Source organism: Rhamphochromis longiceps, linkage group LG1 (assembly GCF_057381845.1).
Source record: "Rhamphochromis longiceps isolate RC_006_pf linkage group LG1, R_longiceps_female_GT1.1, whole genome shotgun sequence".
Lineage (NCBI taxonomy): Eukaryota > Metazoa > Chordata > Actinopteri > Cichliformes > Cichlidae > Rhamphochromis > Rhamphochromis longiceps.
The window spans coordinates 4,663,173-4,690,636 of NC_140557.1; the positions used below are offsets into that span (position 1 = coordinate 4,663,173).

The following is a 27,464-nucleotide window of genomic DNA, read 5'->3' on the forward strand; positions in this document are numbered from 1 at the left end:
AATCCCTCGGGTGGGTTCCTCTGGGAAATTCGACTTCCAAAAAAAGCACAGCAACGACCGAAGTTACAGTTACAGAACTGTTATATATATATATATATATATATATATATATATATATATATATATATATATATATATATATATATATATACACACATACACACACACACACACACACACACACACACACACACACACACACACACACACACACATATATAAATACAGAGACAAATATAAATAAAATATACAAAGGGGATAAATAGAATAAATAGGAATAAAAAATAAAAATACAAGTGAATTGCACATTTCAAGTGTTGAGTCTATTGCACTGTTGACTATTTACAAAAAGTATTGCACAAGGTATTGTACAGTGAGGTGCAGAGGCACTACAGCTTAGTTGTTTAATTCTGTATCTACTGCAGTATTTCTCCTCCTTGACCGAGAGATGGCTTCCTGGAAGAAACTTTTCCGAAATTTGATTGTATTATTATGTCAGGTTATCTGGTGTCAGTGTGAATATTTTAATACTCACATTGACAAGAGCAACAATTCTGAAAGTTCATTAGTTTATTGGAATGTTTTGATTTTAAATAGCATGTGACTGAACCCACCCATACCAAAAAGGTCATATATGTGATCTAATTTTTTTCTTAGTCCTCAATGTCACGGTCACAAATTTTCCAAATTTCACCGTCAATGATCATTATAGCATACTTTGAGAGGTTTATTGTTTATCTGTCAAAACAAATACCAACTGATTTAGCAGTAAGCACCAAATCAGTGCCTGCACAGATGATACATTCATTAGTGAATTTTTAAAATGCACATGTGGAACTGTCATCATGTAATGACATTTCTGTGATGCAATATCTCGACTTGTTGACCAAATTTCTGCTGTTATATCTATATTAATACACAAATATCAATGTGTGTGGTCCACCAAAAACACCTTGCACAAACAGCGAAAAGGTAAAGATGGCATTTAGAATCTGCTGGAGCACTGAGAGAAACTGCCTATTAATTTTTAAACATATTAAAATCAATTTTACTGGTACAACAATAAAATAAAATCTGCAACGCAATCCTATATCTCCCAAATGAATCAGTCCAATTCTGTTTTTTCCACCTATGAATAAACTACTTAATCCCTCCAAAACCATAACAACTGAATTTGACGATTTTACTTATTTCTTCCGCAACAAGGTTAATAAAATAAGAAGTAATATCTTAGCCTCTCTAGCAATTTATATAGAACTGCCTCACATTCAGATCAAATCACTGCACAATGTCCATCTTTTCTCCTGTAAATTCTAAAGATCTGAAAAAAATTATTGATCAGTTATAGTCTTTCAACTGTGTAGTTGACCCCACCAAACTATTCAAATCTTTATCTCATTGATATAAAAATAGTAAATATTAACAACAGTTCTCTACAAACCAGTTTGTCTCAAATGTTATATCCTGCCTCTACGCAGAAAAATAACTTGGATGGACTGGTAATTAATAATAAATGGTTGGAAATAGACATATTTCTAATCATTCATTCCTCAGCAAAATATTTGAAAATAATGTTTATAAACAACTGAATGAATATATTTCAACTCACACTCTTTGTGAGAAGTGCCAATCAGCCAATCAGATTTTGGATCAAACTGTAGCACAGAAACAACTACTAATAGCTCCTACTTTCGTTCGTTCCTATTTTAGTTCTGCCTGATGTCACAGCTGATTTTCTCAGTGGCTCCTGACATTTAATTGAAACGCTTCATCGGTCAGTTGGTTTAACAGGTCAGGTTCTCAGTTAGCGCTAATCATCCTTATCAGGTAGTAGGTTTTCTGTTTCAACAGTTTAAATTTGCATAAATCAAGTCAGGGATTCCTCAAGGGTCTGTCCTTGATCCATTAATCTTTACGTGATCCTGGTATTATCACCAAGAATCATATTATATCCTATCCCATGTAGATGGTACACAGCAGAGTGAGCGATGCAGTGGACAACATATATTTTGACTAATAACATTTTATCAAAACGGTCTTTTTGTATGGTAGTACGAATATTGATGTAATTCTAAATCAAATGAATCAAGTACAACTGCATGACTGTGATTGTGGATAAAAAAACAATAGTATTGTAGGTAGCAGTCAGCAGCATATCAAATTGTTAAATTCAGTGTTGTCCCAGTTAACCACCCTGACCACTGTTTTCATGCTTGAAGGCAAGCAAAGGTTTTCAAGTGAGTATTAGGGTCGCATTAAGAAACAAACCCACCACAAGGTGGTCGTTCAGTTTGTTTCACTAACTCTTCTACACAAGGCATTTTGTAGAGGGTATAGCAGAGACTGTAATCTCCACATTTTGACTTTTTTTTTTCCTAAATGATCAACAGTATATTTTTTCTTAATGTGGCCCTTATACTACATTGTTTATAGTCGATATAAGCACTGGCTTTAATAAAATAAATTATGGCTACATGTTCTCCATATATATCAACTAATTTAACTATTTACCACAGTTTTATATGTACTGTTTCAGCTATAATGGCACAGTGTAATATCACACTAACCTTAACCCTATTTTTTTCTGTGTGATCCACTGTATTTTCCTCAAATGTTTCGCATGAACTATAGAGCTGGAGAAAACATAAATAAGGATCCTTCTTTGCATCAAATGTATTCAAAACAAATTCTTCACAACCCCATAGTATGAAGCTTGTGGCAGTGAAGCTAGCCAGCAGCTGTTCTATCACACAGATATTTGACAAACTCTTAGCTCCACACTGTATGACTGTCATTAATATTCAGCGGAGAGTGTTTCTTCTTTTTCTGCCTCTACCTGCCACCCTCTTCCTAAACTAAAAACCCTTTATTTCCATGGAAACAGTCAAAAACATCCCTGTGCCCTTTAGGGGATAATGTGAACCTTGCAATGAACCCTTCACATAAATTCACTCATTCTCCTTTGTATCTCTCTCTCAGACACACACATACCCTTGGACGCGCACTGGAAACTGATGCAGTTTTGTGTGTTTACGTGCACGATCCTGCATTATTCATTTTTCTCTTTGTTTTTACCGATCCCCCCATCAGACTACCAGTCTACTTCCATTAAGGTATGACTAAGACAGACTTGCACACACAGACACAAACACACACGCAACTCACCAGTTATTTGCTGATTGCTTTATGATTTTCTTAAAAGTTGTGCTCAAGGGTCAATAATTAATTGTGTTTAGTACAAGCAGACGAGCCCGAGGGAGTCATGAGAACTGCTTTCCTGCTATTCACTTGGCTATCAGATAAACACATAGAAAATATTTACTACTGATAAAGTGATCCAAGTATAATGGTAACGGCTTACACGTTGTCTCCTTTTGCGTGCCTACAGTAATTATTTTTCATTTGCAGATTCATGCTATCATGAGATGTTTTTTCCACATGTTTTATTAGTGGCTATTGTATCGGGCCATACAAAGCTGATCCCACCCAGTGAATCAGGCTCCCAAAAACCTGAGATGCTTCCATCCATCACTTGGAATTAGTTCATACTTGTACTCCTCGCATTGGAAAATAAGTCTATATTACAATCCTCAAGGGATGATGTCATAAAGAACAAGTGGGATTGTTGTCCTGGATTTTAAACCTACAGAGTCCAAACAGAGTGGATTATCAATCATGGAGCAATTACATTATAACTAGAGCCTAAATGTTATATTTCCCTATGGCTCCTCGTAAAACTAATATCTCAGTGACAAATAGCTCCCTACCACCTTTTCTGTACTGGAGCATAATCACCTGTTCTAGTTTGGCGTGACTTCACATAAATAAGTAACAAATACAACTGGAAAAGACGAGCAATGTCTTGTTAGAAATAAAGCCTATACTCAGCCTTAACTCAACCTATTCTGCCACTGTGCCCACTTTTTGAGGTATTGCCATTGTCGCTGAGCATGATTCCTACTTTTTTCCAATTTTAATTTTTTAAGCAATGTGACTTCTTAGCTCACAGAATGCTGCCGCATTAATCCACACTATTGCATTCTGGAAGCATTCTACAGCTCTGCCTGTTAATGAATTATCCCCGACTGCCAGTAGACAGGAGAGCTGTCTATAGGTTACAGAAAAATGTGAAAACAGAGAAATGAATAGACAATGGTTGTGTTAAAATACTTTATTCTAATGTAAAAAATGCATAAGCGAAGCTATTTGTTGTCATAATACAACTAAAATGTAAATAAAAGCTTAATTAGGTTAGGCTGAGGTCAGACACCGAGTATTTTGTTGAGGATTCTGGATGACTTAGAAACCTGAGGTGCATAATCAAGTCTATCAGCAGGAATCTGTCAACAAGCTCAGAACGCTGTGTTTTTTTAAGCTTGATGAAAATGCATTTTTCCATAATCCAGTGGGTTTTGATAAGGTTTTATGAGTCTTTAAGATAAGCATGTGAAAACATCAAATTTAAAGATAGAAAGTTCCTACCCAACAGAGATAACAAACACACACACACACACACACACACACACACACACACACACACACACACACACACACACACACACACTTGTATTCCAGCTGTTATGTGAAACAGCATTTAGACCAACATACATGTAAGACAAAAATGTTGTGGTTTACTAGTCAAAGTGCGAAGAGTATTTCAGTATTATATAGAGAGAGTCTTTATAAGAAATGGCAAAAAAATATCAAATTAGCATAAATGTTTCTCTTTCTTGACTGACTGCATAAATACTTAAATCATGAGGTTGCAGATAAATAAAATTTCTGTAATTTCTACTCATTTTACACTTTGAGTGATCACATGGTTGGTTGATTACATTCAAAGCAGCTTGTGCAACAGTCACAACCACTAATCTATTAATTTGTTCTTTTGCACACAAATTTTATTTTATTTTTTTCATTTTCCTGAATGCAATTAATTTTTTTCATCTGCCCAGTCTCTTACTGATTATTATTTTCTGTTATTTTCTAGATTTCTGGCTCATTTTTACAGGACTGACAAAAGTATTGATGTATGTTTTTGGTTTTTTTTTGTTATTGCAGCTACATTTCACCCCTATTCCATTTTGCCAAAGGAAATAAAATTGATCCATTTGAACACATTTTTGGGGAAATAACATCAGACACAAACAAAACAATTGTAGGCTTATGAGAAAACATTTCAATTTGTATATATACACAGCAAATTCAAAAGTGTTAAATGTTTTGGTGTTAATAGTCTTCTTGCAAAAGTAGAGTTAATTTTACTCTAAGCAGAGTCACATTCTTTTAATGTAACTCTGAGGTGTAAAATGATAGTAGTTAAAATCGAGTGTTAAAAATGAGTGTTTCTATGTCAAATCTGGAGGTGTTACAATGGAAACATTAACTCTTGACCTCTTAACTCTGAACTCCTACAGGGGCTATGACACCAACAGAGTAAATTCACAGACTCCGCCCCCAGCACGGCTCCAATCGAAGCTGAAGTGAAGCCGTTTCAGAACATTTTGCTCTACATATTTGAGTTGTTTGCCATGCTTGGTAAGTCACTTTTTCCAAAGATTGTTTCAATTATTATTATTAACTTTTACTTCTGTGGCTCTTTGGAGTTGAGACAAAGCTGTGTGAAAGGCATTAGCCATGTTGCTCGCTGATAGCATAATATTCTGTTTTAGCTAGCTGAAAGGTATTGTTTGCGGGCAAATACCACAGCCTTGAAAAAAAGCTTGCATGTGAATTTTCAGTCAAACTTTTGGTCAAATACACCTAAAACAATGTGTAGAATGTGAAATGTTGGTATAATGGTGCTACTTGAAGCCTGAAAACGATCGCCCATAAAAAAAGCGAGCAAACAGCAGTAGCAGACGTCCTGACTGGGTTCTACGTTAGCATAGATCCCTCCAGAGTTTTGTGCACACGGTTTAGGTATAAATGAAAAAGGTTGAGGTTTTACATTTAGTTCAGTATTACCTGTTGCCTGTGTCTTTGTCTTTTGGGAAAATACTTTACACAAGTAATGGCTCAAAGAGGATTCCTTTTTTTTTTACTGTGCTGCAATTGTTTACTGGATTATTTGTGCCATTAATTAGTGTCAACTAATTTTTATTCAATCTCTGCACAGGATATGCTTGTGAAGATGGAATATGGGGGAGAGCAGAAGTGCGTTGAAGTTCCACAAAGGGATGAATGAAGGACATGCATATTGTATTGAAGAAATAAGTGATGAGAATGCTGTTATTTGCATTTACCATGTCAGACCTTTTGATAAACACAATTCTAATGAAAGTGAGAACATGTATACTGTTACATCTTTCAGAAAATGTTTTGAAATTGTGGTGCACAGTTCAGAATAAATGTTTTTCAAAAACCATTGCATCTTTTTAGTAAATGTTTATTTCCAAAAGAAATGTCTAGAAGTTCAGAACAGTAAAATTCCCGCTTTTTAGAATGAATTAGAAGATAACTCTTACGTAGTTAAACTAAAATACTCTTTGAGAGTTAATATATAAACTCTTAACACCAAGTGTTAAATTATCAACTCCAGACAGATTTGGTGTTTAACACTAAATCAGAGTTAACGTACCAACTCTCCAAAAAGAGTTAAATTAACACTCTCTGGTGTGGACCCATATAGACACTTTAATAGTGTTGAAATCAAATCCGACAGTGTTAATTTGGACATGCTGGATTTGCTGTGTACTTAGTATTTAGTGCATTTCTACTTCTCAAATTGTACAGTTTGTTACTTTGTGTTTTTATGAGTCAGCACATTCATTATTTATTGACTCCCATGCATGGTATAACCCTGGCCTTCCCAAGAAAATACACCTGCACTCATGCACCAAATATCAACAAATGTCTCTCTTCATATTAGACTAGCTGTCGTCTTTATCGACTGCAACCCCCTGCAACCTGCTGTCAACGCAGTGGTTGAACTGGAATAGATCAACAAAGTTAGTTGGAATACCATGCAAAAAAATAAAAATAAAATAAAAAATGCACACTGGTAACACATGAAATGATTTACATAAACTGCCACTTCCTTTGTACATTGGCATTAGTGCAATGGTAAGTCCATGCTCCTTCTAATGTGGGATTGTATTGTGATTTTATTGTTCTTTTCATTGACAATGACAGAGCACTAATAGCCAAATTTCCTTCTCTTCCTAAATACTGGAATGACATGTTCAACACAGATTATAGGCCACATAATTAAAATGAACATCACAGAAGCCTGCTGGGTTAAACAAGCAGGCTGCTGGCTAAAAGTGCATCATATCCTATTATTAGCAAGCACACTGTGTTAGGATTCTGATTTAAAATGTAATTTGTGTCTCTGTCTAAATAATGCTCATAACGTTGTGCCCGAGTCAGGATTCTGTAGTATGATTACACATGATGGATATTGTTGCATGCAGATTTCAATAAGATGACAAGTGATGAAGTGGGGGAGGGGGAAAGGTGGAAGTGGAACAGAGACAAATGGCTTCCTTTCTAAACGGAGACAGGAAAGACAAATAATAATAAAAAGCTTGTTGATTAATTGATTGTAATTTCGTGATGGCATTTTGCTGAATGATTTATCATTCTTCAGGATTGTCACTGTGTACTTTGGCGAACAGATGCTAAAATATTTTGTGCTGATGAAGCTCATTTAAATTTGAGAAACAGAGAGCGAAAGGAGCCAAGGGTTATCCGACATATGCAGTGTCTCTGGTTTTTAAATAAACACAGATCAACAGATCAGCCAGATGAAACAAATGTGAAAAAGATTCAGTCAGTGTGTGTGTGTGTGTGTGTGTGTGTGTGTGTGGAGGGTGGAGGAGGGTCTTATGTGTGTGCATTTTTGTTTTCACTTATCTTGCTTACGTGCAAGCCAACTCGAAGAGTGTTCTGCTGAATCCCCATTTTCCTTTAATCTTCACTCGCAGTTTATGCTGAGATGAAGCATAATGCACATCAATCAGAAACACACACACACACCAATGCATATATCAAAGATAAAATTAATAATATCAAACAGAGTTATAAATATGTAGATTAGGTTCTTACCCGTTGCAGTCTGGAAACAAACACAAGGCCTGTTTGCAATCACAACAAAACACATTTTGACACCAATATGAATCCTGAAACAAAAATCAAGTGACAGAGCTTTGAAAACTACTTAGAACAGAGCAGGTCCAGTAAAGTCCATACAAGTAATATTCAGAGATATTTGAGAGTTTTTCCCTTTTTCTTTTTTTTTTACTAGTGGTTATTTACAGTGTGTGAATGTGTGTGTGAATGGGTGAATGACTGAATGTAGTGTAAAGCGCTTTGGGGTCCATAGGGACTGAGTAAAGCGCTATACAAAATGCAGGCCATTTTATAAAACACTCAATGTAGTCTTGCAGTATTTAGTATCTACTGTTATCTACTGTTAGCTAGTTTATTGTGATGGTGCTGTTTTTATTATGTTGCTCTTTTTTTGTTTGCTTTCTCTTCTGTTTTTTTTTATTTTTTTATATCCATACAGGTGATCCAGGTGTTTTGTTTTTCTTTCTTTCTTTCCCCCTTTCTCACAGTCTCTTCTCCCCTCTGTTTTTCTTTCTCTCCCTCTCTTTCTTTCCTTCCTTCTTTCTCCCTGTCCTATCCCCCAGTCATGTCTGTCCCGTTTGTAGCAACCGAAAATAAAATAAATACAAAATTATAATAAAGGTCAATCAAATGGACCAATATGGCAAGGCCATGATGATCCACTTGGTAAAATAAATCCGCTTGGCATCTTTCTTGGCCTTAAGACAACAATTCTGATGGCTAAAGATCCAAATGGGACAAAAAAAAAAAAAAAAAAAAGAAATTGTAAAATTTCTCAGTTTAAAGATTTGATGCATTTTCTTTTGTGAATAAAATATGTTTTTAGGAGATTTATTTTTTATTTTACAGACTGTCCCTACTCTGCAGATGTAAAGTAGAGTCTATTGGTGTATTCGGCAAAAAGAACAAAAAAAAAAATCTATTATGATTATGTAAAAAAAAATAAAAATAAAAATGCAATACTCCTGATTATCCTCAGCTCAAGCTAAAATCTCTTTGTGGGACACCAAAAGAAATCCAATTCGCAGAAAAAACGTTTTAATATGGAAGCTGAGTCAGTGCCCCTGATACATTTGGCACCTTTTTTCATCATGCTGAGTTGTTATTGTGAGGAGCTGTATTTAACCCAAAGCGTGATTTTTTTCAAGCGCAAACACAAACAAAAATTGAGCCAAACTGCAGGCTCCTGGGTGACAGCTGTAATTTACGTCACTGGCACCCACTCCTGATTCCTTCATTGCACTCAGCATGCAATATCGCCACTGATTGTGTTAAAGTAGGAATGCTTAAAGATACTTTCTGTGTACCACAGAGATGCCAGCAACATTGACAAAGCGGCAGTATTTGACACTCTGAAAATGAAAGCAAGTTGGATTACTCTGAATCTTTGATCAGTGGCACACGGAGTTGAGCCAAACAGCTTTGGGTTTAAGTGGGTACTTGTGGGTAGTTGACATTGTGACAAAATTACTTCTATGGCTTCTTACACATAAAGCATTTTGGCAACATTTCCCTATCATACATCTCAGGCATGTCTTTTGGAACAATATGATTCACTTTTTGCTCCTTATATTTTTTGCCAAATTTTAAATAATGCTTCCAGAAAAATGAGGTAAGAGCAAAGAATTAAAGGAGATCCAGCAGAAGGTCTGCAAGGTTTTTTTTTAATATTGTATATTAAAGCAAATAATTAGACAAATGTGTGACAGAAAGGTGGCAGGAAAACAGAAAAAAAGAGCTAGATTAGATGAACAGGAAAGTTATATAGTATTTAGTATTAAGTGACAAGAAACAGAAGCTCAGAACCGTGACAGAAAGACTGTGTGGGATTCACTCTGCAGTCTCCTAAATGTACTCCACCCATATACTCCATGACCATCTCCTTCCAACCAAGGCTCTACAATTCATGTCCAAGAACACAAGTGCAAAAACAAGATTTCATGACTGTTTCATAAAACTGATATCAGACTCTATTTCTGCTATTTATACATGTCCACTGGTGTCTATTTAGGTAAAAAAAACAAAAAAAACAAAAACAAAACAACAACTGTAAATTTATGACCCCTTCATTAAATACTCTGTGTGTACACAGACATCCAGAAATGTTTTGATTTAAAATAAATGTAAAAAATCAAGGTATTCACAACTCACAGCCAAGTGTCACGTATAAGTTCAGTCACATTTGGTCAAACACAGCACATTCCTCATTTACACTGAAATGAGATAGTGTTGTTTTTTTACCCACTGTGGGGAAAGAATGACTTAAACACATAATTATTACACTGATAAATGTTTCAAGATAATGTTTTGCCTTGTGTGCGCTTGCATGCATGAATATACTGTATGTTTTCCCCAGGCAGACTGACAAGCCGATCCAAATTGAGAGGGTGTTCCATCAACAGATGGTATTGGTAGCTCAGGCTTTGGCCTTCTGGGACTCAGTTTGGCCCACAGTTGGACCAATTAGCCTGAGCCACAAAACATTATTATGCTGAACAAATGTGGTTACAAAAGGCCCCAAGTTCTAGTAGAACTAATACACATAGACACCATGAAAATGTGTTAAGAAGAAAATGCACACATAGAAAAGCAGAGTTTATTGGACTTTTTGCTCAAATGTTGTTGGTTAAGTGTAGAGATGGGAAATTAACAGTTTCTATATACAAGTCTTTTTGCCATAGTTCCTTTTCTGTATGTTGATGCCAAATAAAACTTTATGCTGATGATATTATGCTGTACTTAAGTACAAAATAGTGTACCCTTGAGTGTTTCTATGTAACCTTAAGACAGCTTTTCTAGTTTAAGAGAAATTTACTATCGTACTTCTAGCGACCCCTTGAGCTTGTAAATATTAAATTGTTGCATACAGGTGACAAATTTATATTAAAAAAACCTTTGGTGAGCATATGCTTCAGTGAGCTTTGCCATTATATAGTTAAATAATGGTGTTCGAGGCTCCTATCTTACAATTACAAAATGCCCTAGATGTTTGACTGCTAAGATCTGGTGAAGGCCAGTTTGATTTATATGATCAAAATTCATTGAAATCATACAGTTACACCTTGTGGGAAAGGGGAATGTTTAATCGTATGATGGTCCTTTGTTAAAAGGACTCGATCGCTGTCATTGCTTCACTGAAGAGGGCAAGTTTTTACTTTAATTTGTCACTTGTGTGTACATTTTCTACATATATTGCACACCAGCTTTGTCCCTTCTGCTTCATAAAGTAAGAACAGGGATGTAGTTAAAGACTTGTTTGTAATTATTACTTTTTGAAAGCAGCGTTAACAAATAGTTTTTTGTTATTTTTTCTAACTGTAAACCAGTGCATCACTTGTGTTCTTTAAGCGAGGTAGGGTTATTCTTTACTCGATTCTTGTACAGTAAAATTCTGTACATTATTTTCTCAGTGGCTTGCAAGAACAGTCAGCCTTGGTTACTTAGGCTTATGATTTTTTACATTTCCCATAGTCTATTGTGGCTACAGAAGGAAGACTTTAAGTTTCTGGTCCTTCTCTCACTTCTAGACACGAAAACATTTTCTTAACTGTTGCTGTGTCCTGGTCTTTAAGGCTTCTCTATGTGCAGAAATTTCTAATTTCTAAATCCTTTGTATTTCTTGGACAAGGATTTTAATTTTGGAACTGGACACTAGCAGATACAGTGAAGATGACACAGATGGTGAGGTTAAAGAGGTTTTAATGAAGGGGGAGTGAAGGGCCTGAAGCTCAACAGGAGAAATTCTGCCAGCAGCAGGAGAGAACAGACTGGAGATCTAAAGATGCAAGTGAATTGGAAAGATGGAAGGCAACTGGAGGGTGACTTTGAATAATGGTGTAAACCCATATGGAAAAGATATATATAAACCTTATGAAGTTTGTATCTGTCTTGTGTGAAACTTGTATGAAAAGCATACAAGAGTGAAAACAGATATAAGATCCCTTGAAAAATTGTATAAATGAAACTTGTATGTTTTGGATACTTACTAAAACAATATATGAAAGTAATGAGAAAGTGGCCACTTTCATGAGTAAATCATATGAGTAAATCATATAAGCCTTATATGATTCACTATATGAAGTAGGCCACATCTTATGCAAGTCTTTTATGAGTTTTTTCTATTTCTTTTCCATATGGGAATAGTCTCCAGGAAACTAATAACTACGTTTATAGTGTATTTCTTAACTTATGCAGGGTGGAAATATAGTTAAAAATCTAAAAAAGAAACAGTTTTTGTACAATTTGAAAGTGATTAAGTTAAATAGCAACAGGTCAGTATGTAAAAAGAACATCTTAGAGAGTTCACCAATCATCACAATACTGCATCTTTTTTTTTTTTAAATAGAATAGAATTCAACTTTATTGTCATTGCACATGCACAGGTACAGGGCAACGAAATGCAGTTCAAACCATAGAAAACATTTCAGAATAGTGTTCCTAAATATAAAGTTTCAAAGACTAAAGCATTCATTATCTACAGGACACAATATTGTGACAAGCAGAGAAATCTTAACAAGAAAGCTCCACACAGAGACTGAGCTTGTTGTTTGACCCCAAACTGGTAGGAGGAGCTCTTTATTAAACACTTGCTTGTACTAGTGATGTGTCGGTCGCTCTTAGAGCCGACTCTTTGAAATGAACGACGTAAGCCTCTTGCCTTGAGCCTTGTGCTTTGCGCTGGGATGAGGGGGGAATGAGGGGGGAGGGGCGGTAGTTACACTCGCAGTAGCACAGGAACAGAGTAGGAGGGAAAGAGAGCCAGGGACAACAAGGTCACATTAGAAAGGTATAGTAATCATCCACAACTATTTTTAGTTGCGGATGATGAAGGATTCAGAAAGTTTATTCATGCAGGTCCATATGACAGAGAATATGCATGTTCTTTTAGTTTTCATATTTTTCATATTTATATTTAATTGTGTTGTGGTTTGCAGTGTTTTGTGTTGTTTCACTTTAAATTTGTTCAAAAGGAAAAAGCTGAAAATGTAAATAGTTAAAGTTGAAATGTAAATAGTTGGTTTTTGCATTATATGATTTATTACATTTTATGTGGAGTGAATGAATAAAAGTATATTTACGGTGGCCGCTAGAGACAAAGCACATACAAACTCCAAAACACGTACAAACAATTTGTAATTATTTCTGTTCTTTTATTTAGAACATTTGAGCAAATGTTTGACTTAGAATGTAAGCATAAAATGTTAATGTATCAAATATAAAACACTTTTGAAAAACAATTTACTAAAGGCCCAATATGAAATACTGCTATATAAAATGCCTGACATAAACAAAATGTGAACTGTAGCAGCAATAACTCTCACAACATATATTAAATATAAAAGAATCAAAGCACTAACAACTAAACTATATAAGGCCAATAAACCCTTTAAACAAAATAAATATAAGTCTAACATTAACATTAAAACCAAATGTAAACATTGTACTTCAAACTGTAGCAACTATAAGGCTTACGACAAAAATATATTAAATATATAAATAAAAGAAATTTCCAGGTTTGAATTTTAGCATTATATGAAAATAACAGTGAAGACAATTCAAACAAAAATAAACGCAGGCCTGTCATATACATTAGTGTATAAAACCCAAAATGTAAACATGATTTTTTTTCACGCTTAAACTATAGCAGCAAACTGAGGTTGACAAAACAAATATATAAAACCTATAACAAGCAAACAATACATTGCAAGAAGGAATTACAGCATACAAAAACTAACTTGGCAAAACAGTGCTTTAAAATGTTTGCCCCATCTTGCTGATTCTCAGGGAATTGCCTTTAAAGGTTGAGAGCCAGGAATACAAGTTGGTCAACTCTTTCTGGTTTAAGTGCAGACCTTTGACATATTACAGTGTTTCCACTTGTACTGAATGCCTGCTCTGAGGGTGCACTTGTGGCAGGAATACACAGGTATTTTTTTAGCCAGCTTAGCCAATAGTGGGAAATGTGCCTCATGCTGCTTCCACCAATCCAGAGGGTTTGTTTGTGGGCAAGCTTCCAAGGTTCGGAGATATTGATTGAGCTCCTTTTCAACTGACTGTCTAGTTGACAGAGGGGCTGTTTGGCATTGTGTTGTTTTTTTTAAAGTAGCTGCTCGAATCGAATAAAAACTGTCAGTGACTTTGTACCGCAGTATATACACAACAGTTAAGATAACAGTTAAAAGTAATGTAACCATAAACAATAAAACAAGAACATCTAAACAGCAGCACATGTCGGGAGAGAACTAACTGCTCCCCCAACACGCCACAATATCTTTAAAGGTCTGCAAGTAATAAGGCTGAAAATTCATTTTGAATGCCCAGGAACTTTGGACCCTCAGGCATCACTGCATTAAAAAAACACAGGCAAACAGGCATGACTTTGTCATGAAAATCACTGGCCTCAGGAACACATACACACACATAGAATCATTTTACAACACATTTTAGAGTGCTATTGTAGTCATTTGAGATATTTCAGTTACATTCTCTGAATATTCATTTATTCTCTTTTAGCCCCATTTTTGGTATCCATCAACTTGTGAATGAAATTCTTGCAGATTTAGCAGCTAAACAGAACTGACAAGAAGTAGAGACAGTTCTCTACCTTGCAAAAAGGTACTGATAAATTTCAGAACTGGAGCTGAGAACCCAGATCCCCCCCCAAAGAAAGTGCCAGAAACTCACTGCAAGAAAGTTGATAACAATTAGTAGTAAATTGAGTAACTGAAAGATTAAAACAATTCTTTGAAATGCTCAAAAAAAACAACAACCCCAAAACAAATTAAAAACAAAAACCTCTTACTAAGTAACAAATTATTACAATCAGCCCTGAGAAGCAGCTGGGAAGTCATCAGGGAGATGCAGAAGCAGCTGGGGTTGAAACACAGACTTTTGAGCTGTCAAATGATGCAGAGAACATGATTGTTTTAGATGCACAATTCATACAGTTTTCAGTCTAAAGAAGGGACACACTTTGCAGGCTGTAAGACGAAAGCTTCGACTACGTAGCGATTCACAACCAATTGGAACACCTAAAAACCGAGGAACACACACAAACCACTGCCAGTCGGGTGAGGAAGACTTTTTTTCCCTAAATACAATGCTATAGAAAATAATCCCAGTAACATCTATCCATCCACTGCTGCGTCTCAGGGTGTTTTGGGTTTGCCTTGAGCCCTCCTCCTATTAAGGCGGCATGCCTGAGACACCTCACCCAGGAGGCACGCGGGAGTCAGATGCCCAAACCACCTCAATTAAAGTGGCCCCTTTCTTCTTTTCACATTAAAATGAACCAAGAAGCAGAAATTTCTAAAAATACATTTTTTTAAAAATCCAGTCACCTAAAAGAAAACAAAAAGATCCTGTTACCCGATGAATCAAAGTTTCAGATTTCAGGCAGTCAGTGGAAGTTATAAGGAGATAAACAAGAGATCAAACTTACAATGAAACACGGTGGTTGGAATTTTCTGTGTGGATTTGCTTAGCTTGAGTTAGGCACCTGTACTGAATTCTACTCTGACCAAGTGGAAGCAGCACTCCTCTTCAGACACATGCTTAACCTTCATCTCTGTGGAGAAAGGATTCATGCTCCTGCAGGATAATGAGCCCAAACATACCTTAAAGCTTTGCAAAAATTACTTGAAAACCAAAAAAGACCAGGAAGTGCTCACTGTAGTTGACATGGACTTCATAGACACTTGATCACAAACCTACTGAGCATGTATAGGGGGGCAGTTAAAGGCTTAGGAAACCAAATTATGACACTGTGAGAGTCTCTGGGTAACAGATAAATCACGCTGGGATAAAATTGCTGAGCTGCTGTCCTTTAAGAGAAAGAGGGGACATGTCAAAAACACACGTCAAAATTCATGTACATTTTCCAGAGATGAACCTTTAAATTGCTGTTAATAACAATAATATTACCTTTGAAACAAATGTAAAACAGTATTATCTTCACTAATGGTGTCAGTCACTGGTTTAAATAAAGGGCACTCATAAATCCTATCACTGTCCTATCCCTATTGAAGAGGGAAATATGACTACTGATGATGATTTTGCTGAAGCATGTGCTGAATTAATAATATTATGGGCACTATAAATAACCTAAGCCATGCGTAATAGATGCGCATAATGACAGATGAAAGTCCACTACCTCCTTTCCTGTTCATTAAAAAGACTGACAGAGCACACAAAAGTATTGATATGCAAACAGGTCATAAAGGTTGTGTCTAAATCCAGTTCTGGTCGTAGATGCAAGTGGAATGGATGTCAGACCTCCCAGCTGCAGTATTAATTTGTAAATCAGACTGACGGATATCTGCTTTCAGAAATTTCTAGGAAAATGTCAGTCTTTGTGCACACATTTTTGTCTTTATCTGCAACTGGTTTGCTGAATATTCAATGGAGTTTATCAGGTGGGAAAAAATACTTAGGCCCTCGATATATAATAGGGAAATTAAAAAGCTCAGTATCTGAAGAGACTCCAATTTGTGGTTCCAAAGTCAGCTTTTCTGAATTATACAAAGGGTCTATAGTCTTTGTGAGAAATATTGCCATGTGTTTGGGTTATTTAAACCACAATTACAGTTTAGGACTGATGCACTTTCTTTGATCAGTAATGTATTACTGGGCAAGTACCAACTCCAAAATAACAACTGCAATGTGATGAAATCTGTACTGAAACAGTGAAATATGGAACACTCAGTATTCATAACACACTGACCATGTAATCAAACACAAATATAACCTCCACCCCTGTGTCCTAATTACTTTGCTGACTTATTAATGAGAACCAATTAAGATCTCAAGTTTAGTTCCATGCTAAACCAACCATAACTGCTGAGTAAATCTTTTCAATGATGATAACAAATAACTTACAACACAATGATTCATGCATAAGGAAACTCATACAGAAACAAAAACGCTGTGTAAAGGTACCTTTGACCTTGTGTACAAGGGTCAAGAAAAAAAAGATGTCTCTGCAATAGATCGTTTGCTTGCAGTTAAATTTACTATAGAATCGAATTGTTGAGTTTAAACAGTATTTCTTATCAAATCCCAGCGCACCTCTAACTTCGGTAAATGGCACAAACCGTGTTCTCTTCTTATCTCATGTAATGATTCTGCCTATTTAAGAAATATACCTTTCTGTAGTTTTTGAAGCCCTTCAGGCAAAAATCTACGTGAGCTCTTCTTTTCTTTCTGTAATCTTACTTCAATCAGTTTTGTAAATGCAAAGATTTTTATCCTGAGGCTATACACTTGGAAACATGCAGCTTCACTATTTAACTTCATTAAGAGACAAAAGCTAGAGTGTTTTATTAAATGAGGAGCAACAAATTGATATTTTCTCACACCAGTTGCAGAATGTACTGCATACTTTCATCTGTTGTGCCTTTTAACACTAGAAAGAATTATCAAATTGATTGTGCATGTTCTGTTTAACACTGTGTTTGTCCTTTTGTTGTTCTGTCACCGTGTTAATCAATATGTCTTGATAAGATCTAAAAAAAAAACAACAAAAAAAAATCTGTATTGGAGTTCATCCAAATGTATTTAAATGGTTTGTATCGGGTAAATGGTGAAACTGCTCTCTTTAACAAGTTAGTAGTGACGGATGTGTCCGTCCAGTCTAAAAATCAAGTGCAAGCCAACTCCCCAATCAAATCAGACCTGGAGGCCATACATGCATCATAAAAAGGCTGTTTTAATTGAGAGCATTTATATAGTGCTTTCGTAGCCTTATTGACCACTCAAAATGCTTTACACTACAAGCTACATTCATCCATTATTAGTGGGATTTTCCTGACACACACACGGGCAGTTTTTAGGGTTCAATACACTGTTACATGTAGAGGAGGGAGGCTTGGGCTGGGATCAGGGCACTGACTTGTTGATTATTAAACGATGTACGTCCTCAGCTATAGTTGACCCAGACAGACGTTTAGTTTTATAAAGTAATATTATCATATAAATAGTTTAAAAAATATGTTCAGTCCACTTTGTGGTAACTTTAAGAATGTCTGGTTTCATACCCAATGTGTTATATTACTTTTTTGTCTTTAGCTAAAATATCACTATAGGAATATGTATCGAGATAACCAAGAGGCTAAACTCACTGCGAGGCTCATGTTAAGAATCACTCAGAGTGAAGTGGCGGAGTGGGAGTAGGTAGGAGTAGGTATTCTCCTGCTTCTTTTCAGATGAATCTACCCACCATGAAAGGACACGGTTGTTGTTAACTATTGTTAACTAATTTAATAAAAAATGTGAAACCCCAGTTTTAGTACTTTGGCCATCACCATTTTGGTTTTGGATGAGAGGGTGTACCAGCTACCACTGGCAAGCTTGGCTAAAAAAGCTGCACCCATACACTATATAGAGATTTAATGCTCAGGTACACATATCTGCTAATTAGTGATAATTTAGTGCCACTCCAGTGTCTATAATAAGTGGAGATCAAAATCAGCAGATGTAGGCACAGCTGTTAATCAAGGTGTACACAACTTTTTTTTAAGCCTTAGCAGTTTCAAAATACATGACTTATCCATTTAACTCCCCATGGGGTTATTATGAAAGAAGAAATTAGGTATGAGTTTAAAATGGTTTTATGAGAAGAACGATAACATTTTCACTTTTATGTCTGAAGTTAAGCATTTTAAAATGGAAGTCTATAGGGATTCATTTGTTTTCAGAGCCAGCCAGCAGCTGATACGTTGAGCTACAAATGCTGGAATCCCCCATATCAGTCGAAAGTAGATCCATCCTACTAACCAGTTCAGGTCTGCAGGGGTGCTGACCCCATTCCAGCTGTGGGGGTACACCCTGGACAAGCTGCCAGGCTCTCACAGGGATACAACTTGCATACAAAGTTGGATATAAGACATATCAAGCTTTTAAGTGATGCTTGTCTTGGGATTGTTCAGAGATATGAAACCACTGTTTCATAAACTATATTCACAAAATCTGTTTATAAAACACAGAAAGAAAACATGGCAGAGCCAAAGTCTCGGAGCTTCGGATTAGGTGGTGTTAAGAGAATTTTTATTTTAGTTAAATCATTAAAGTATAATCAAGTAGAAACAAGTATGCCTTATAATCAAGTGTTTATATATTTTCACACGGTAAAGCTTACTGTTGAAAAGAACACAATGTATTCCTTGCTTAAGTGTGTGAGATGTTTGACAAAGACAGGACATATACATGCATTCTTTACTTCAGTGTCTGCGATGTCAGATAAGCATGAATACTGCTGTGTCGTTGTTTTTCAGTTTGTGTGCAGAAGTTAGATAGCTAAGACAATGCCTGAGCTCTCCCCTCTTCAGTTGAAAGAGGAAGTATTATGTAACCCATTTTGCCTTATAAATAAAGCGAGTAAACGGTGCTCGGTGTGTTAGTCTGCTCAGAGACTCTCACCCGTGCGCACGTCTTTGAAACTCTGAGTCGGTCTGCCAGTGTCTCATTTCTCTCTTACTGTGTTTGAACAAATTGTCAACCCTTGACATTTAATTGGTCCTTCGTAGCCGGAGAACTGACTGTTATTTTAACGTCTAGTTTTCCACAGACGGTCTCCATCGGATCCTGACGTCGTGACGCCTGCGCTGGAAGAAATCTGATCAGTAAAACGAAAAACCCGGGAACGTGAATTCGATCTCCGGTCAGCGTTCGGCCTTCACGGCTCCAGGACCCGATGAGCACCGGATCTTAAAACGCAGCGCCACAGTAGAGGTGAATATGACACGCATTCCACCAAGCGCTAAAATACGTTGATATTGAGATTTTCCTTTAAGTAGTGTGTAAACCTAGGTACGCCGACAGATCTCAGTGTCCATGCGGGACTAAGAAGACGACAGGCAAGAGCGAAATTCTAGAAAAATCGCTATTAAAAGTTCCGGTCGCTCTGGGAGTGGCTGCAACGGAACAGGTTTCCGGTCACTCAAGAAGAGTGGCTGAAGGTGAAGGTGTTACACAAATAAATAGGCCTACGGAAAATCTCAATAAAAATCATAGAAACGCGCTTTGTTTGTGAGGAGTGAGTTGTTTTTACGACCCAATACGCGGTCGAACCACTTCTCAAACTGTTTTCCTGTGTACACTCACGTATTGGTAAAGGTGGAAAAAAGGGTTGTGCTTCATCACGTAAAATTGATAACCGCTCTCTCAATTAGTGGGAGAGTAGAAGGCTGTTATCGAAAACCCATTCTCACTTTTTCATGCCAAAGAAGGTGTCACAGTTCTGACGTAATTAGTTCAAAATGGGTAACTCTAAAACTAAAGTAAAATTAACAGCAGATGAAGGATGGTTGGAAAAAAACTGTCCAAATGCAGGAAGAGTCAGTGCAAATAGGTGGAGAAATCCACATAAAATTTATTGCCCAGCCTGGCAAGGCAAATGCAATCAAGAATCAATAACTGCTTTAAAGGCTGCTTTACAAAAAGAATTATTTGAGGAAAAGAGCCAAAAGAAAAAAGCAAAACGCTTAGCAGAATGGCACCTTTTCAAGGCGTGGATGGTAGAAAACGATAAACGCATTGCTAAACGTGCCCAAAAGCAGGAAACTAAAGATAAACAGAAAACTGCAGGAGAAGAAAAACCGTACCCCCCTCCTTATGCTCTTCAGCCTGCACAGCCTGCAGCAGCTGCACCTAACCTTACGTCAGCACTTCCTGTAAGCTCTCCTCACAAACCTTTTGTTTCAAATCCCTATATGGAGGCCAGACAACAACTTGATCTTATGACTAAGCATGGTCATTCCAAAAAAACAGAAATTGTAGGTCAGTTTCCAATGGTAGCCTTATCTAACCCCAGGTACGGTCAACCCACTGGTCCCCCAGACGCCCAAGGAGTCATACCAGTAGACGGTGAGCCTTTAATTTATGCATTCCGACCCTGGTCTCATAAAGACAGAGAGAATGTACTAAAAGATGAGTGCAAAGAAAACACATTAACAGTTTTGCAACATCTCGCAGAGCAAGGCCATAAAGTGTCACAGCATAAACTGCAATTGTGGAGCCAGGAAGTAACATACCTTGGCCACAAATTGACAGGACAAGGCAGGCAGCTGTTAGAGAGCAGAAAGATAGCAGTCCAAAATGCCCCAAAACCAGTAACTAAACAACAAATGATGAGTTTTTTAGGACTGTGCAATTTCTGTAGATGCTGGATTCCAGAATACGCATTACTAGCTCAACCACTACAGAACCTCATTTATGGTAAAGATCTAGCATTAAAAGACAAAGTACAATGGATTCCAGAAGCAGAAAAAGCTTTCGTTGATTTGAAAATAGCACTGCAGACATGTACCGTCTTAGCATTACCAGACTATGGAAAACCTTTCGTTCTCCATGTTGATGGTGCAGGAGGGTATATGAAAGCAGTCTTAACTCAAGCTTTTGGAGAAAAACAACGTCCATTAGCTTTCTACTCATGCAAACTTGACTCTGTAGCTGCTGGATTACCTACCTGTGTTCAGGCATGCGCAGCAGCAGCAGAGGCAGTTAAAAAATGTGCAGACATTGTTCTAGGACATAAATTGATCATCAAAGTCCCACATGCAGTGACCTCTATTTTGCTCCAAGCGAACCTCTCTTTCCTCACGCATGCAAGACAACTTTCTTATGTGGGGATTCTACTTACACAATCACACATAAAAATAGAGAAGTGTGGCCAGCTAAACCCAAGTACACTTTTGCCGACTTCTCTGGACGGAGAACAACACTGTTGCATTCAAAAATTAGAGGAAGATACAAAACCTCGCACTGATATATACAGCTCCCCCCAGAGCAGTTTCAGTAATGTTTTTGTGGACGGCTCAGCGTCAAAAGACATTCACGGTAGAAATTGTGTGGGTTATGCGGTCACAACTGTTGATAAAGTGATAGAAGCAAAAGCTCTCAGCTCCTCAAACTCTGCTCAAAGCGCAGAACTAACCGCAGTCATCAGAGCATGTACTTTATATAAGGGTCAAAGTGTTAATGTTTACACAGACAGTCAATATGTCTATTCAGCAGTTCATCATTTCGCTAAAATATGGCATAACAGAGGAATGACAACTTCCTCAGGCAACACAGTTCAACATGCAAACCTTCTAAAAAAGCTATTAGAAGTAATAACGTTGCCAAAAGAATTAGCACTATGCAAATGTGCAGCTCATCAAAAGGATGACACAGAAATTACGAGAGGAAATAACTTTGCTGACAAAGCAGCAAAAGCAGCTGCAGAAAAACAAATTGATGTTTTAACAACAGAAACCATAGATCTAATACCTTTAGAAATACTAGCAGATGCACAGAAAACAGCATCGCTGAGTGAACAAAAATCTTGGGTGAAAGATGGAGCAGAATTAAAAGACAACCTTATGATGTGTAATGGCAAACCAGTGCTTCCAAAATCTTTGCATAGAACTGCTGCTTTAGTGACACATGGGAAAACTCATGTGTCATCAGGAGGGATGATTAATATTCTTAATAAACAATTCTATACAAAAAATTTTGAAAGTTCAGCACAAGAGTTTATCAGAACATGTATGATTTGCCAAAGACACAACGCACAGGGAAATCTACGTCCAAAGCGAGGGCATTTCCCTATACCACCGCATCCATTTCACACTGTCCACATGGATTTCATAGAATTAAATGAATCACAATCCTCCAAATATGCACTTGTGATAATTGATGTATTTTCCAAGTGGCCAGAAATATACCCAGTGAAAAAAGCAGATGCAATATCAGTAGCAAAATGTCTATGTAATCATTTTATTCCAACGTACGGTATTCCATCTCTGATAAGATCAGACAATGGCACACATTTTGTAAATGAAGTAATAAGTAAAGTTTCTGAAGCTTTAGGCTTCAGCATAAAACATCACTGTTCTTATCATCCACAAAGTGCAGGATTAGTCGAGAGAACTAACGGCACAATTAAACAAAGGTTGAGGAAATGTATGGAAGAGACTAAAAAACCTTGGCCTGAATGTCTAAGCTTGGTTAAATTATGGATGAGAATAACTCAAGGAACAGGTGGTCTAACGCCATTTGAAATCGTACATGGCAGACATTTTCCACTCCCCATAATGAGTGAGCCAATTAATAAATCTATTGCAGAAACAACAATGGCAGAATGGATGACAAAACTATTTGAGAATAAAGAAGTGAGATTAAGCAATCAACTGCCGAGTGACTTTTCTTCAGTTTCTTGCAGGTTGAACCCCGGTGATTGGATTCTGATTAAAGTCCTCCAGCGGAAAAACTGGAGTGCTCCAAAGTGGGAAGGTCCCTTCCAGGTGCTACTTACCACACCCACAGCGTGTAAGATAGCCGAACGAGTTTCGTGGATTCATCAATCCCACGTGAAGAAAGTGTTTGCACCACAATAAGACGCCGGTTCCCCTGACTCTTACGTGAACCCCTGCTGGAGGACAGGGCTGAACGGGTTTCCCGCCCTGTGCTTCCTCGGCAGTGCTACTCACGTGGGAGCTCGGGTGTGCCTGGTCGCCCTGAAGATCAGACTGACCTATCCCACCGAAGAGCAGAACCAATAATAACACCAGGGACGCCTGAATAAAATCTCAACAAGATGACTGAGGAAAACAACCTGATAAATCCAGAAGAAGAACCAGCTTCAGAATCAATGCTAGCACCAGTTCCAGCCCCAAAGCTGTTGTGCTTGGGCGCTTGTGACATCAAACGAAAACTACTCATGTGCTACATATTCTGTCTAATGGCTATCCTCCTGATGACGACACTCTTTTGGTTGATGCCCAGTGGAACCCACAAGACAGTACCAATTATTCTCCGACCTAAGAGGTGGACCCACGACAACTCGCACCTGAAGGAGATAGACAAAGAACACAACCACCCGTGGCTGAACAATGCATGGTACCGGTATGTCCATGACAGAGTGCACAGAGAAGACAATGCCGCAAACTGCTATGTCTGCTCACATATGCCCACGACAGCACTCCATGCCACAGTGTATGGAAAACCCCCAACCAAGGCTGAAGCACTCTGCATATATGACAAAGCCATTACCGGGACCTGCTCAACACCAGGAAAACCTGTGATGGTGATAGGTGGATCCATAAAGGACCAAAACAGCAACACATGCCACAACACTACACAATATATAGTCCCACAGAGTGTAAAGTCTTTAATCTACAACATAACAAACTGCACCCACCAGTACCCAAATATAAACTACACCTGCAATGAAGCCTACTGGGTGCATATAAACGTCAGCCATAGAAAACTGAAATCATTCTCAGTTGTTTTGCCACCTGACATACAACACCCAGTGTGCTTTAACTTCACAGGAGCAACCGGACAAACAGGTACGCCCCAGGGTCTGAAGAAATTAGGACAAAACCGAAACTGCTCCATGATCCTGGCGGCACCAGATTGGGATGGCATCGGCTCATCGACAGGTACATACTGGGTACAGGGCGCAGCTTGGGCGTGTGGCCTGAAAGTCTATTTCATGCTGCCACCAAACAGCACCGGACTCTGTGCCCCTGTTCTGGTATCTGACCACACCTTTAAGATGTCAGTGAACATCAACACCAGAGCTAAACGTAGCACAGGCCTCAAGCCCCATGATCCATATCTTGGTTCTGATGTACCAGATGACTTCAAACTCTGGACCAAGAGCCAGAAGGTAATACACGCTTTGTTTCCATGGATAGGAGTAGGGAAACACGCACTACGGATAGAAACCCTGGACTATCGTTTTGGATTATTTTTAAATGCTTCAACCCGCATTAATCAAGGACAGAATGAAGAAATTGATGCAATTCGCATCACTGTCATGCAGCACCGAGTGGCTTTAGACATCATTCTCGCAGAGAAAGGTGGTCTCTGCGTATTGTTTAACACTACATGTTGTACCTACATACCTGATAACATCCATTCATTAAACATGACAAATGCTTTGAATGTTTTGAAACAACTGAGAGACGCTCAGCAGCAGGACTACGTTACCGATACTCAAGGTTGGTGGGACTGGCTGCTGAGCGGCTCTTGGAAATCTCTACTGATTAAAGGCCTGTTGGCCCTTTTCAGTGTGATGTTACTATTTTGCCTTTTCATTGCTTGTATTATCCCATGTCTGAGAAGCATAATGACAAACATGTTCAAGCGTATGTTAGGAAACCATGTCTTGGCTCAGTCAGTTATGGAGGATCCCTATCGTCAGTATGGTATGCTGAGTGTGGGAGAGAGAGAAGAAAATCTCTATGACAATCTTGACAAGCTTGTTGTTTAATTATTTCACTGAATGACGTGCAAGTTGAAAATGTGACTAACAAGTGACTATGCATTGAGTAAAACATGTGAAATATATTAACATCAGGAGGGAATGTTAAGAGAATTTTTATTTTAGTTAAATCATTAAAGTATAATCAAGTAGAAACAAGTATGCCTTATAATCAAGTGTTTATATATTTTCACACGGTAAAGCTTACTGTTGAAAAGAACACAATGTATTCCTTGCTTAAGTGTGTGAGATGTTTGACAAAGACAGGACATATACATGCATTCTTTACTTCAGTGTCTGCGATGTCAGATAAGCATGAATACTGCTGTGTCGTTGTTTTTCAGTTTGTGTGCAGAAGTTAGATAGCTAAGACAATGCCTGAGCTCTCCCCTCTTCAGTTGAAAGAGGAAGTATTATGTAACCCATTTTGCCTTATAAATAAAGCGAGTAAACGGTGCTCGGTGTGTTAGTCTGCTCAGAGACTCTCACCCGTGCGCACGTCTTTGAAACTCTGAGTCGGTCTGCCAGTGTCTCATTTCTCTCTTACTGTGTTTGAACAAATTGTCAACCCTTGACAGGTGGTAAAGTCATTTTTCTATTTTAGTTCATCTTTTTCTTTTCAAAATTACACAATGTGCCCATTGTCCCTTTGAAAGAATGCTTCACACTTTTTTTTTCACAGTGACTTTCCACAATCAATTCACTGCCCACCTAATGTGAGGATAGATTATTGTGCAACATGTAAGCCCATTTCACTTCATCACAGTAAAAAATAATACCCATTAGAAACAATTAGACTGCTGCTGTCCCTGTATCAAATTTTGTGAATTGTCAGTGTTGCACATGCTACTTCCTTATTCAAAGCTGAGCCCACAGGTCGTTAATATAGCTGCCAGTTTTGTTTTTTTGTTGTTGTTTTTTCCTGCCAAATCCTAGTTTACACATAATTACCAATGCATGATTAGCACACGTGCAATGTTCCTGCTGTGCAATCTCCATCTACTGCCAGTGGTTGGTGTGCATCATCCAATTGTTTTACATGGGGGTGTTGCATGTAATCAGAAGCATGACAGCCCTGATTTATGTATTTAGCATATTCGAATACTAAGCCAACAACAAACATAAACACCCTTAATTTTTTATTTATAAATTTCTCATAAAAATTTAAATCCCTTATTTTACAAGTACATAACTGACATAACGCTCATCTTTACTTTGCAGTTCTGTTGGCTCTGAATGGAGCTCACAATCAGTGTAACTATGAAGCAGTCTTAACCTTGTCTGTATGTGCATGAGAGAGAGAGACAGAGACAAAGTATGTCTGTGTCCACTTAACTCTAAAAAAAATATATATATATATCAATGTGTTCTCTTTCCTTCTTTGTCTCCATCTGTTAATTTCCCTAGCGAGTGATTACAAGCACATTAATGTGGTTCAACCGCAACCTTCTCTGAAGACAATTGGCCGCTTAATCGCCCCATAACTGCATTCTCAATATTGATCAGGAATGAGTGCTGCACCATCACACATGGTTTAACACACAGAAAACATGTGGGGGAAAAGGAGACTAAAATTTAGGGGTAACAAGCGAACACACAGTGAGATGATAGAAGGAGAGAGATCTCTGTCTGTTTGTAGGTGTGTTGTGAGGGGAGCTCTGGATGTAATTTGCTGCAGCATTGCAGTAGTGTGGTGGGGAGTTGCTCTGAGAGCAGCCATCTCACCTGACTCATTAGAGAGAGTAATAAATCGCTGACTATAGATCAGTGTCAAGGGGCTACTCCACTTTGCCCACTGCATCAATGTGCATTGTAGGTGTGTGTGTTAGCACCAATGTATTTGCATTTGTGTGTGTCAGTACACGTGAAAACAGCCGCACATTTGTATTTGAGCGCGCACGCTTGTATCTCTTCTTATTTTATTGTTTTTATTTCCCTGCAAGAACGTTGAAATCTTCACATACGATTGCACTTTGTCTTCTATGCATTCTCTTAATGAACATATAACACATATATGCAGAGTACCATCTTCTATAGTCTTTATTGCATGTGCCGTGGCTGTCACGTAAGGAGAGGGACTATTGTTTTAATGTCACGGCTAAAGGCAGAGACATAAGCTAAATCAACCAACAGATTTTCATAT

The 27,464-nt window shown here is 37.6% G+C and overlaps 1 protein-coding gene and 1 long non-coding RNA gene across 3 annotated transcripts; both read left to right on the forward strand.

The window, feature by feature from the left end:
• Positions 1-5,286: 5,286 nt before the first annotated feature.
• Positions 5,287-6,367, forward strand: LOC146678147 (uncharacterized). Its single transcript, XR_014912177.1, has 2 exons — positions 5,287-5,538; positions 6,119-6,367. It is a non-coding gene; the product is annotated as an uncharacterized LOC146678147 (long non-coding RNA).
• A 13,079-nt stretch (positions 6,368-19,446) lies between these two features.
• Positions 19,447-25,836, forward strand: LOC146678148 (uncharacterized). 2 transcript variants are annotated; one of them, XM_085410496.1, is made up of 2 exons: positions 19,447-19,800; positions 23,263-25,836. In XM_085410496.1, the coding sequence occupies exon 2, from the start codon at positions 23,648-23,650 to the stop codon at positions 25,328-25,330; it is 1,683 nt and encodes a 560-aa protein (XP_085266622.1). In that variant the 5' UTR covers positions 19,447-19,800; positions 23,263-23,647; the 3' UTR covers positions 25,331-25,836. The 2 variants fall into 2 exon arrangements, with proteins under 2 accessions (XP_085266622.1, XP_085266699.1); XM_085410573.1 differs by having other exon boundaries at positions 23,273-25,836.
• The last annotated feature ends 1,628 nt before the right edge of the window (positions 25,837-27,464 follow it).

Bases quoted from the DNA above. Each gene is read 5' to 3' on its own strand.
- LOC146678148 (XM_085410496.1), top strand. From the start codon at position 23,648: ATGACTGAGGAAAACAACCTGATAAATCCAGAAGAAGAACCAGCTTCA.